General features: G+C 46.7%; 1 protein-coding gene across 2 annotated transcripts; it reads right to left on the reverse strand.

Moving 5' to 3' along the window:
- Positions 1-1,131: 1,131 nt before the first annotated feature.
- Positions 1,132-9,511, reverse strand: RPUSD3 (RNA pseudouridine synthase D3). 2 transcript variants are annotated; one of them, XM_041760930.1, is made up of 9 exons: positions 9,270-9,429; positions 8,819-8,958; positions 7,583-7,627; positions 7,349-7,448; positions 6,497-6,604; positions 6,333-6,417; positions 5,988-6,111; positions 3,123-3,262; positions 1,132-2,355 (listed from the first exon to the last, which is right to left on the reverse strand). In XM_041760930.1, exons 1-9 carry the CDS (start codon positions 9,392-9,394, stop codon positions 2,164-2,166), a joined length of 1,059 nt encoding a protein of 352 aa, XP_041616864.1. In that variant the 5' UTR covers positions 9,395-9,429; the 3' UTR covers positions 1,132-2,163. The 2 variants fall into 2 exon arrangements, with proteins under 2 accessions (XP_041616864.1, XP_041616865.1); XM_041760931.1 differs by lacking the exon at positions 3,123-3,262 and having other exon boundaries at positions 2,213-2,355; positions 9,270-9,511.
- Positions 9,512-13,284: the final 3,773 nt, after the last annotated feature.

A 13,284-nucleotide genomic window follows, 5' to 3' on the forward strand; every position in this document is an offset into this window, starting at 1 on the left:
TGGGCTGGGACCCTGTACCTCAAGGTCCAGATTGAGAGCTGGAGGCCATCAGCAACCCTTCCACAAACCAAAGGGCCAGAATTCCACCCCCTAACAGCAGACGTGGGGCTTCCTATGCAGGGATTCTCTGACACCTCTGATCCTTGGATTGGGGGGAATAAGCCTCACTTTGTGGATGAGGAGAAACTGAGTCTGAATGAGGAGACATGGCTTGCCCAAGATCATGTGGCAGTGAGAAAACTAGGACACATTCCCAGACTGCTCGGACATCCCCAAGCCCCAAGCGCAGGGGAGAAGCCAGGATGGCAGCAGAGTGACATCTAACGGGGGTCAGATTTATAACATGAGATGGGGAGGATGGGCCATGCCTGAACACCAGCCCTTCTCCAGAGGGAGTTGGTCTGTCCCTTGCTCAGCAAGGGGCGACAGTTGCCTAGAAAGGAAATATCCAGCCAGCCACACCCATCTGAAAACCTCTGGGATTTCTTAGTTGTAGTGAGTTGAATGGTAGCCTCCCTGCCCCCAGAAGATACATCTGCTTGGAACTTGTGAATAAATTCATTTGGAAAAATTGTCTTCATAGATGTAAGTCAAAGACCTTGAGGTGAGAGTACTCTGGATTGTCCAGGTAGGCCCTGAGTCCAATGACAAGTGTCCTTGTAAGAGCCAGAAGACAGAGACACAAGGAGACCATATGAAGACGGGGCCTGAACTGGTGTGATGCAGCCATGAGCCAAGCCTCACAGCTACCAGAAGCTGGAAGAGACAAGGATTCACCCCTACGAGCTTCAGAGAGCATGGCTCTGTCGATACCTTCATCTCAGACTTCTAGTCTCCAAAAACATCTCTGAGAAAATCAGTTTCTGTCATTTTAAGCCACTCAGGTTGTAGTCATTTGTTACAGCAGTCCTAGGAAACTAATATGCTAGTCAAGTGAAGATACATCTACTCTGCCAGCAACTGTTGTATAACTGAACCAGGAAATGCAGACTGGGTCACACCAGTGTTGTGCTAACAGCTGAATGGTAAAAACAATAGAAGGGATAAACTGTTTTAGTCTTGCGCTGGAATTCAAACCCATCACAGACACATTTCACAGTGTGGAACAAGAACAAATCACAAGAGAATATATATAGCATGACTCCATTTATGGAAACTTCAGAATAGGGCAAAACAAAATATATTGTTTAGGGGTCCATATGTATGTGGAAAAACCTAAGCCAGGAAAGTTCCCATGTCAGGGGAGGGCTTCCCAACCTAGACTGAACAATAGAACCCCTTCAGGAGCTTTAAAAAAGATTGATGCTGGAATTTCCAGCCTACACTGATTAATGGGGTGCAGAATCACAGGGAAGGGGCTTTCTTAAAGCTTCCTGAGGGGGCTTCTAATGTAGAGCCAGGGTTGAGAACTGCTACCCTAACAAGGAAGGAGAGGCATGTTTCTATTTCGTTCCCTGAGTGGTAGTTATATGGGTGTTACCTTGTAATTATTCTTTAAATCACAGAGCTGTTTATGTACTCTTCATATGTTTGTTAGATTTCATAACTTAAAGTGAAAGATCTAGTCCCCAGAGTAGTCAGATCCATAGAGACAAAGGAGAGTGGTGGCTACTGGAGGCTGGGAGGAGGGGGGTGGGAAGTCAGTGTTTACTGGGACAGAGTTTCAGTTCTGCAAGATGTTGTGATGTGACAGTTGTACAATAATGTGCATGCACTTGATGCCACTGAACTGTTCACTTAGAAATTTGCCCAAAATGGGCAACCTGGAAAATACACAGGTTGTATTTTACTACAGTTCAGCAACAACAAAAAATCAAACATTTCCTCTCAGCTAGAATTGAGAGAGAAACAGCCAAATAAAAGACCACATACTGAACTCAGCAGAAAGCAGCCTCCATGATAAACATTTACCTCCTCAGCAAATCCTCAAAACCATACTATGAGGTAGGTACCTCTGTTAACTCATGTCCAGAGAGGTGAAGTCATTTGCCTAACACCATATGGTCAAGTGGCCTAGCCAGGCTGTGATCTTAAGTTTGTCCGAATGCAGAGCCCAGGATCTGCAAGCATGGCCTTACTGCATGCTGGGCACTGCCCTCATTCTCCTCAGGCCCCATCCCCACTGCTTTCCAGTGGGGGAAAACAGAAGGAACAGAAGGAGGACTATTGCTGGTGCAGCCCCAGGCACTGTAGGTTCCTGGAGAAATAAGGGGGTAGAGGTGCTAGAAGCTTCATGGGGGCCTCCCTGGGCCTCATGCCTGGAAGATGGAGACAATGCAGGTGGAGATGCAAAGGTAGCTGGGCAGCCTGGGAGGGGGTCAGGCGGAGGCGTCTGAGGAGGGCTTCATCTAGGACCTGGGGTGGAAGAGGCATGTTAGCATTCAGCCAGGTTGAGTTCCAATCAGTATTAACCAAAATGGAAGTAAGAGGTACCTCCTCCTTTCCTCCCTCCGTGTCCATAGTTCTTCATTTCTCCTCTACACAAACACATACACATAGTCCTACTATGGCAAAGACCAGCTAGGGTTCACCAAATCAGTTTCCACCTGGCACACAGCTAAACATTTCTGAGTCCCTCTCGCAGTTGGGTGAGGCCATGTGATAGTTTTAGCCATGGAACAGGAGTGCAAGAATACGCCACTTCTAGACCTGGCTCACGAAAACTTCCCACCTGGACCTACACTGTACTATTTCTATCTGCTGGCTGGATAGCAATGGCCTGGGTCCCTGAGTGACTGGAGTAAAGCCCATTCCCACCGCACTCCCATGAATTAGATTTAATATGGAGGGAAATTACTGTGTTAAACTCATACTTTGGGGTTATGCTAACACCCACAAACTGTGTTTACCCCTCATACCAAAGAGACCTAAAGAACAGCAGACTTAGAAGGGCCTTGAGAAATCAGTCAGTTCAAGTCCCTAATTGAACAGATGGGCAGAATGAGGCCCAAGTTGGGGGATGTTACTTGCTCAAGGCCACACAGTAAGACAGGGCTAAGACAGCCTTGGAAGCCAGGAGGGCTGCCATTCCGTCCCAGACTTCATAGCTAATGTCTGAAGGTGTTGCCCACCCTCATCCCACAGCCTACCCCCCAAAACAGCAGGAAGGCAGGTTTGGGTACCTGTCTTTGGGGCTTGGTGCTCTCAGCTGGCAGTAGAAAGCGCTGGCCCAGGACAGTGCCCACGCGGGCGGAGTATGTGTGATCCCCAAGCACAGGGCAGAGCTGTAGTACCATATGTACCTGGAGCTGACTGGGGAATACTGGGGGACAGGAGATATAGGATATATGGTGGGTAGCTGGTGTTTCTGTCCCCACCCCTGCCAAGATCATCCCTCCTCCTTTCACTGGGGAAACACCACCACTCCTGTTCCTAGATCCGGTGATTTCAGAGAGATCCATGCAACTAACCCTGCCTCCAGAACAGGATGCAAGACCCAGTCAGGATGGTCATAACCATCAGTCCACCTGGCCTGTGGGATTTGCTCATGAAGAGATACAGCCCTGAATTTATTGTTGAAGCTACTAGAAATAAGGAATGCTTCTTCCTGGTGGGGTACAGGCCCGGAGCTACTGGAGCCCCTGGCCATCTCTACCTTCACCAGAGGAAAGCCTGTGGGAGAAAGATGCCAACATGCAGGAGGCAAGAAGAAATGAAGAAAGAACTTCCAGAGGACATCCTCTGAGCCTCTAGATCAGACTATGCCTAAACTTTAAGTTATGTGAGCCAATACATTCCCTGTTTGTGGCTTACACCAATTTGGATAGGTTTTTGGAAAACTTGACAAATAGAGAAATGGGGGGCTATGTGCTAGGCATGGTACAAAGTGCTTCACATATGTAAATTTCTTAAATCCTCATGACAGCCCGATAAGGCAGGTCCTATCATCATTCCCATCTTACAGGAACACTGAAGCTCAAAGAGAAGTGACTTGCCTAACCACCATAAGCTGGGATTCAAACCTAGGAGCTTATTCTCCTTCTGTGTCTGGCAATAAGGTGGACTGGATAATCTAAAAACTCTTTTGCTATAAACCACCTAGAAATACCAGAAAAATGTAATAATCATCCTTTTAAATATGCAGCTGGGTATATTTAGGAAGTAAGGTCTCCAAGACTAATTTTTTTTTTTTTTTTTTTTATGATAGTCACAGAGAGAGAGAGAGGCAGAGACACAGGCAGAGGGAGAAGCAGGCTCCATGCACCGGGAGCCCGATGTGGGATTCGATCCCGGGTCTCCAGGATCGCGCCCTGGGCCAAAGACAGGCGCCAAACCGCTGCGCCACCCAGGGATCCCTCCAAGACTAAATCTAAACAGAAAACAGCACACAAGAGCCTTTTCACCTATTCTAGGGATGCTGTAAATCTTGGTATCCAGGAGCCTTGGGTTTAAATAGCTACCTTGGGGCCAAGGATGAAGCTCTGGTACCCAAAAGAAGACCTAGAGGGGCTATATCTTCAGTGAAGGAGTAGACCAGGAGGAAAAGCCAGCCACTGATGAAGGCAGATGATTACTTTAGGTTTGGACAAGGGGAATGAAAAAGTTCCTCTGAAAATTCACACATGAGCCTGTTCTCACATGGGTTTGGGACTCAATACTAGAGTGACCTGTGAAATTCCAGCTGAGACATTAATATTTAGATCTTGAAGTAGTGACAGCTCTGGGGCATTTGGCAGAAGCAAAGGCAGAACTTTTCTTTAGGGCCCTACCTACAGTGAGGCAACAAAAGATTTCCACAGATAAAGGTCCAGCTGAACCTGAAGTCACAATCCTGAATCAAAGAGCAATGAAACGGGATCCCTGGGTGGCGCAGCGGTTTGGCGCCTGCCTTTGGCCCAGGGCGTGATCCTGGAGACCCGGGATCGAATCCCACGTCGGGCTCCCGGTGCATGGAGCCTGCTTCTCCCTCTGCCTGTGCCTCTGCCTCTCTCTCTCTCTCTCTCTCTGACTATCATAAATAAATAAAAAAAAAATTAAAAAAAAAAAAAAAACAAAGAGCAATGAAACAACCTACCAAGCATGAGAGTCAGCATGAAACACCATAGGATTAGGCCCTCCAGAATTTCCAACAATGAAAATATAGAAATACAGTATCTCTATGTTTTACTTGACTAAAGACAAAAAAGAACAAATAGTATGAGAAAAAATGCTATATATATTTTAAAGGCCATTTTTACTTTTTTTTTTTTTTTAATTTATGATAGTCACAGCGAGAGAGAGAGAGGCAGAGACACAGGCAGAGGGAGAAGCAGGCTCCATGCACCGGGAGCCTGATGTGGGATTCGATCCCGGGTCTCCAGGATTGCGCCCTGGGCCAAAGGCAGGCGCCGAACCGCTGCGCCACCCAGGGATCCCGGCCATTTTTACTTGTAAAACAACCAAATAGAAATACTAGAAGTGAAAAATACAGCGAACGGATGGGCTGACCTGGCAGATTAGATCCAACCGAACAGAAAATTATTCACCTGGAAAATAGGTCTAAAGAAATTACCCAGAATGCACCAGGGATGAAGAAATACAAAAATGTGAAAGAGACCTAGCCAGTGAATGAGGTCAGACCCATCTCTTAGGCATTGAAAAGGAAGAGAATAGAGGAAATGCAAGAGGTACAACATGTGAAGAGAACTTTCTGGAATTGCTGGAATATATTAATTTTCAGATTCAGGAAGCAAAGTGAATTCCAAACAAAATAAATAAAACTCAACCCACACACCTAGATTCAGCAAGTGAAACCACAGAATACCAAAGGCAAAGAGAAAATCCTGAGACCAACAAGTAAGAGAAAAAAAAAAAAAATAGATGGGCTACAAAGGAATGACCATCAGTCTGATACAGCAGAAGTGCTGCCTCCTCCAGCTGGGCCTGACTACCTTGACCCTTAGACTCCATTCAGTGCTCCCCACGCTGCCATTTATGCCACCACCTTCTTCCCACGCCCCGTTCCTCCCCCAGCCAAATACAGCTGTGAAGGCTGGCTAGGGACCCACCTGTCAGTGGCTGCAGCTGGACCAGGGCACAGCCAGAGCCCATGGCCACCACATGGAAGTGGCTGAGGGTACTCTTGACACCTTCTTGGAAGTCCTTTCGGGATGGAGACTTCACTGGAATTACCTGCAGTGTCAGCCCCCCAAGAATAAACATGCTTCACACACCTGGCAGCTATACCCAGACCCTCTCTGCCTCCAACAGATGGAGCCATGGTATAAGCAGTGGTCATTTGCCTGTTTTAGGGGACAGAAAAGCCAGCCACCCCAAGTCTATACCCTTGACTCCTCTGTAGGGATAATATATTTGGAAAGTCCCCTCCTGTTCCCTCCCAGACTGTGACTCACTAGATCAACACCATCAATGTGTTCCAGCTTCAGAGCTGCTTGGATATTCCCCTCAGAGGTAGCTGGGATCCCATCGGTGATAGCCCTGAGAAAAGCAGGAGGAGGTCACAAGGTGACTTGCCAGGACCTCCCTACTGCCATGGGAGCCTCCCAGCACCTCTCACCAGTAGGTGGCTGTGGGTCTCCGGGCTCTCCGTGAGTAGATGAAGAACTTTTGGAGGTGGCTTGCTGTCTGAGGACAGCTGGAGAGGAGTACAAGCCCAGAGGTCTCTCTGGAGAAAGAGGATAAATCACAAAAGTTAAAGTCCCTTGGGCTCACCCACAAAAAAAGGGAGACCCCTTGGAAGGAACACCGATGTCCTTAAGACCAAGGTGGTCACACCGGTACTATAACCCAGACTTCCTCTTGAGAAACAAGACTTCTTCATGTTTGGTAATAAGACTACATAATTTAATTTAATGTGTTTTTCATCCTGTCTCGGTCCCCAAGGAGCTCACAGCCAAATGTCATAACAATTACCACCAATTGCTGAATGTCTACAATGTGCTGGGCGCTATAATAGGAATTTTGTATACATTGGTTCATAATTAAATTCCCCAGGAGTCTATGAGTTTGTGGAATTTCAGAAATATTTCATCTCAAGTACCAGCTCTAATTGATGGCAGTTGGAGGAAAGAATATCATGGATCAACTAGCAATGCCTGCCATGATCATGGGTTTGGAGAAGTGACTGCACTTCTCCATAGGTATGATTTGCTGTGCATAGGTATGATTTGCTCTATTTTTATGATTGAGGGAACTGGGACTCAGTGAGGCTTCATGCTTTGCCTAAGATCACAGTTTGTGCACACGGATTTGAACCCAGATCTGTCCGTTCCCTCCTTTTCCTTGCATCCTTCCTCTGTGATCCCAAACCAGCCTATGGAAAAATGTCTCAGCTTACTCCCAAGCAACTGTTCCCTCACCCAAGACGGAGGCCTGTCCCACTACCTTCCTATCACTCTCCACCACTTACTTCCCAGATGCTTGGACAACCTGGAGCTCCCGATCCCTAAGCCCCAGGGACTGGCTCAGCTCTGGCAGCACAGAGAACAAGGTCAGCTCCCCTGGTTTTCCTGGGGGAAAGAAAAAGAAGTATAGGTTTTTCTCAGAGGCCTCTGGCTTCCTGCCACCACCCCCTTCTTTTCCTTATCTCGACCTTCAGAGCCCTCAAACCTTGTTCCACTGCATCCCCTCCTCCAGCCCATACCTGTCACTGGTAGACCGGGTGGCTTATTCAGCGTCACAAGAGGTCCTGGAACATACATTACATGAGCATCAGTGACACAGAAGCAGCAGTTAGAGTTTATAAAATACTGTTTAATTTGGCTTATCTTGTGGCCCATTACAGCTCTCAGACATGAATTATCAACCACATCCTCAACTGAACTTCTTTCTGTCCTTGGCATGTACTAAGCTTGTTGCCACCTTAGGCTTTTTTTATACTTGCTGTTTCCTCAGTCCCAGATTTTCACCCGTCTGGCTCTTTCATATCATCTTGGCTCAAATGTCTCTGCTACAGAGAGGCCTGAATCCCCAATCTAATGTCTGCCACACGGTCACAAAGTCCTGTTTTATTTATAGTACCGATCAGTATAAGTACCTTGTTCATTTATTTCCTAGTTAATCCATTTCTCCCACTAAAATACTGGCTTCCTGAAAGCAGGAACCATATTTATCTTGCTCGGCACTGTCTAGTTATGCCTGGAACAGAGCCTATGCTCAATAAATAGTTGAGAAAATTAATAAATCACTGGAGAGGGATCCCTGGGTGGTGCAGTGGTTTGGCGCCTGCCTTTGGCCCAGGGTGCGATCCTGGAGATCCGGGATCGAATCCCACGTCGGGCTTCCGGTGCATGGAGCCTGCTTCTCCCTCTGCCTGTGTCTCTGCCTCTCTCTCTCTGTGTGTGACTATCATAAATAAATAAATAAAACAATCAATCAATCACTGGAGACTCACAGAAATTTTCCTAAAGTCACACAGCAAGCTGATTCCAGAGCCTAGATTTGACTCCAAAGCCTGTGTTTTGTCCATAAATAATTTTTTAAAGATTTTATTGATTTATTCATGAGAAACACAGAGACATAGGCAGAGGGAGAAGAAGCAGGCTCCTCAAGGGGAGCCTGATGTGGGGCTGGATCCTGGGACTCTGGGATCACGCCCTGAGCTGAAGGCAGACGCTTCGCCACTGAGCCGCCCAGGCGGAGGATAAATTTATTATAGCAATTCCTACGACCAAGTGCCTACTACGTTCAAGGCTCTGTAGTTATTTGCACCCTCACACCCCTATCCCCAGGATGCTGAGGCTCAGATTATGTGGCTGGTCCCAGGTCACACCACTAGTGGGAGACAGAACCCAGAGCGGATATGACCCCCACAGCTTTGGTCGGGAGCCCAGTCGGCCCGAGAAGGCTCTGAGCGGCAGGCTCCCCTCCCACCCCTCACCTTTCTGGTCCACCACGGCTGCCCTCAGCGCGTCAACCAGCCCCTCCCGACTGAGGTTCTCTAGCTGCAGCAGCCCTGGGAATGGCTGGTCCCCCAGGGGCCCCGACCGTTTGCTGGATCCTCGATGTCGCAGCTGATGTCTGAAAAAGGTAGGGCAAGCAACAGGAAGATCACTCGTTTCCTGAGGTGTGTCCACTCATCTCCACACACCTTAAATCCTGCCACCTCCTACACATGCCTCAGAATGCCTGGATGAGCTTCCGGAAAATTCAGGTACAACTGGCCCCATTTTGCAGAGGAGGGAACCGAAGCTCAGAGACACCAAGGGAGTAGCTGAGGCTCACACAGTAGGGGCGGGTCCCATGCCTTCCTAACTCCAGATCCCATGCACACCTTACCCCGGCCCCTCCCCATCCCACCCACACGGAGGGGCGGAGGGAGACGTAATCACCGGGCTTCGGTGCCAGAGCCTGCGGCCCTGGACGCTGCGCGGACCCCTGGCCCCCGCCGCCAGCCACCCCAGACCTGGCCCAGGACGCGACAGGCACCCATCCCTGGAGCGGGGACAGTGCGCATGTGTCCAGAAGCCTTCCCCGCCGCCGCCGCCCGGCCCCGCCCACAGCGCGCTGGTTGGTCGGCTTGCCTGTCAATCAGCCAGCAGGCTGGCTCAGAGCGGTAAGGGGTGGAGCTTTGCCTTGGCCCAGGAAGAAGGTGCTGTACCACGTGTCTGTGCTTTTGGGGAAATCGAGGCACGGAGCAGAGAAGGAATTTACTCGGGATCAGAAGACCTGTCTTTTTTTTTTTTTTTTTTTAAGATTTTATTTATTTATTCATGAGAGACACACACAGAGAGAGGCAGAGACACAGGCAGAGGGAGAAGCAGGCTCCATGCAGGGAGCCTTACGTGGGACTGGATCCCGGGACTCCAGGATCACGCCCTGGGCTGAAGACGGCGCTAAACCGCTGAGCCACCCGGGCTGCCCAGAAGACCTATCTTAAGACAAAACAGGAATGAAAGATTAAGGTACTCTGATTACCATTCCAATTCTTAGGAGTCTCAGACTTCAAAAAAACCACCATTGTGCCCAATTTTGTAAGGTAAGATGAGAAAAAAACTAAGACACTCTTTGGTCCAGTAAACTTCCAAGAACGGCCTGGTGCATAATCAATACAAAAGGAGAAAAGGGCCAGAGGTAGAATGAGATTCACTACAGCATTATTTATCAAAACAAATCTCAAAACTGGAAACATAAATTGTCCTAGAATAGCTTTATAAGGGAAATCTAATACTTCGCCAATTCGACTTTTTTTTTGTTTTAGATTTTATTTATTTATTTATTTATTCATGAGAGACACAGAGAGAGGCAAAGACATAGGCAGAGGGAGAAGCAGGCTTCCTGTGGGGACCCCAGGATCATGACCTGAGCCAAAAACAGATGCTCAACCACTGAGCCACTCAGGTGCCCCTGATTCAACATGTTTTAGGGCAAACTCTATGCCAGACCCTGGCATCTTTGAGTTGGAAACACAGATCAACAAGACTGAGGTGGTGCCCACTAGAAGTTCACGGAGTGCACACAGTCAGATCACAGCATCACAGCCCACCTTTCTAAACCCCACGCAGATACTGAGAGAGTGAAGGGAGAGGAGCCAAGTGAAATCAGGGAGCAAGTCCAAGCATGCTTTGTGATGAAAGGGTTGTGAAAAACTAATAGTAATTCACCAGAAGAAAAAGTTATTGGGAGAAGGGGAGGCAGAGGCGTGGAACAACAGGAGAAATGAGATGTTAAGTGAAAAAAAAAAAAAAAAAAAGCAAAGAACAAAATGGGTTCTAGCCTATAATTAAACTATACAAAATTTACATGCAATCAGTATATTGTTTTCCTTATTTACTAAGAGCATTGTAACTTTCAATTCACTGTTTGCATTAGGAAAAGACTGCAAATGAAACTAATTCATCAACAGAGGAGTGGCTACTTATTGTAGCATATCCATACCATGCAGCCATTAATTCAGGAATGTCTATGTCTATATGTGCTGATAGGAATTAGTCTCCAAAATGTATTAAAGCAAAAAAGGAAAGAGAAGGACAGTGTAACTAGAAGATGCGTGTGTGTGTGTGTGTGTGTGTGTGTGATTTGCATCTATTTATTACATTTTATTTCTCTGCATTTCTGAAAGGACACACAAAAATGAGATGGTATTTGCTTCTGGAGAAGGAATCAGTGGTAAGAAGATAAGTAATGATTTTTACTCTTTGAAATTGTGTAATTTTTTAAAAATCTCATTGATATACTTCATCTACATACACATGAAAACCTTGGTTAAGGTAAACCTTGGTTAAAATCTAAACCATGGGGGAATCCCTGGATGGCTCAGCAGTTTAGTGCCTGCCTTCAGCCCAGGGCACGTGATCCTTGGGTCCCAGGTTCAAGTCCCACATCGGGCTCCCTGCATGGAGCCTGCTTCACCCTCTGCCTGGTCTCTGCTCTCTCTGTGTGTGTCTCTCATGAATAAATAAATAAATAATGTTTAAAAAAATAGGTATAAATAACTTTTAAAAAGACTATATATGATTCTACTCACATAACATTTTAGAAAAAGCAAAGTATATTGGCAGAAAAAAGTCAGGAGTTGCCAGGGGCTTGAGTGGGTGGAGGATGGGGATCAGAAAGAGTATAAGGAACTTTTTGGCATGCTAGAAATGGTGGTTGCATAACTATAAATTTGCCAAAACTGGGGTACCAGGTGGCTCAGTTGGGTGTCCAACTCTTGATTTTGGCTCAGGCCATGATCTCGGGATCATGGGATCTAGCCCCACTATGGGCTTGTGCTCAACATGGAATTCGCTTGAGCTTCTCTCTCTCCCTCTCCCTTTGCCCCTCCATCTGAGCGTGTGCATGTTTGTGTACCTGTGTGCATGTGTGTGCTCTCTAAATACATACATACATAAAATATTTTTAAAAATTGCCAAGATTAAAAAAAAATTTTAATTGTCCAAACTTAATTGTCTATATCTTAAAAAGGAAAATTTTATCGTATATAAAATAAATATAAATTGTACATCAAGTGACTTTTTTAAAAAATATATTTTATTTATTTGTTCATGAGAGACACAGAGAAAGACAGAGACATGGGCAGAGGGAGAAGCAGGCTCCCTGTGGGGGACCTGGGATCACCACCTGAGCCAAAGGCAGATGCTCAACCACTGAGCCACCCAGGCATCCCGAAACTTATTTTTTTAATTCAAAGATTTAAAATAATTTTTGGATAGATGTACACAAATAGAGACAGAACTGGCAAAACATTTGGCAAGAATAGAAGAGGTTTTATCTTGTTATGGGTTCAGACAGTACTGTGCTTTGTCATAAGGCCCCACGGCATTTTAGAACAACTCTCCTGAAAGGCCTCCTGTGCTTTCATAAGTACCAGCTTGAGCAAAAGTGGAAAGACTAGGGCTCGGGGGCTGGAACACAGCGTGCCTGAACTGCAATAGTCCCCATCTTGGCTGTGGCACTTGGGCCACAGGAGGGGCCATTCCCCCACTTGGACTGGCCTCTGGCTCTCCTGAGGCCCTGTGCTCTCTGGAATCTTTCTTTCATATACCCTAGCCTCATCAAAGGCTGCCCTCTCCTGTTCACTGCCAACAGCTGCTTAGTCTCCAAGTTTCTAGAAGAAAAGAACCTAATTTTCCCTGGGCTGAGAGTGCTCAGTGCCAAGAGACCATGCTCAGTCACTCAAGACTCACTTGTGAGGGTACCTGAGTTGCCTCAGGTCATGATCCCAGGGTCCTGGGATCAGAGCCCTGGATTGGGTTTCCTGCTCAGCAGCGAATCTCCTTCTCCCTCTCCCTCTGCAGCTCATCCCTCTCTCTGTCAAATAAATCAAACTGACTACATTAATGTAAAGAAAAAAAAATAGAGAGAAACAGGTAGGCCGCAGCCTCTGCAAGTGTTGACCAGGAATAGCTTCTATGCTGGTGATTATGCCTCCATGTCGGAAGGCCTACCCCACAGAGCCAGGATAGCACAACACCAGGCCTCTAGTCATAAAGGCAAGAGCAGGAAAACCCAAAATAGAAAGTGTTTCTGCTAGCTCTGCAGCTCTTCCCACACATGGCTGCAGGTTTGGATCAGCTGCCAGCAATAACTTTCCAGACTCTAGCTTTGGTAACACGGGATTTTGTATCTAATAAACCCAAATTATATTTATATGCAGAGGCAGAAATGACATGTTTTGAATCTGAGAGTCACAGAAAAAAGCAGGGTCCACCTACAAACTCAGCCTTTCATGTTTTTATCTTGTTTGAGTTGCTCTATATTGAAAAATGCCAGCTCACACTGATGAGAAACTAATATTCTTTGAGGCTAAGTAAAAGCTCATTTTGAAATCTGAAGTTGTTATGAAAGATAACAACAAGAAACATGAAAGATAAGTTGTCTAGTAAGCCAGGGAGAGCATTGATG

The sequence above is a fragment of the Vulpes lagopus genome, chromosome 7 (assembly GCF_018345385.1).
Source record: "Vulpes lagopus strain Blue_001 chromosome 7, ASM1834538v1, whole genome shotgun sequence".
Lineage (NCBI taxonomy): Eukaryota > Metazoa > Chordata > Mammalia > Carnivora > Canidae > Vulpes > Vulpes lagopus.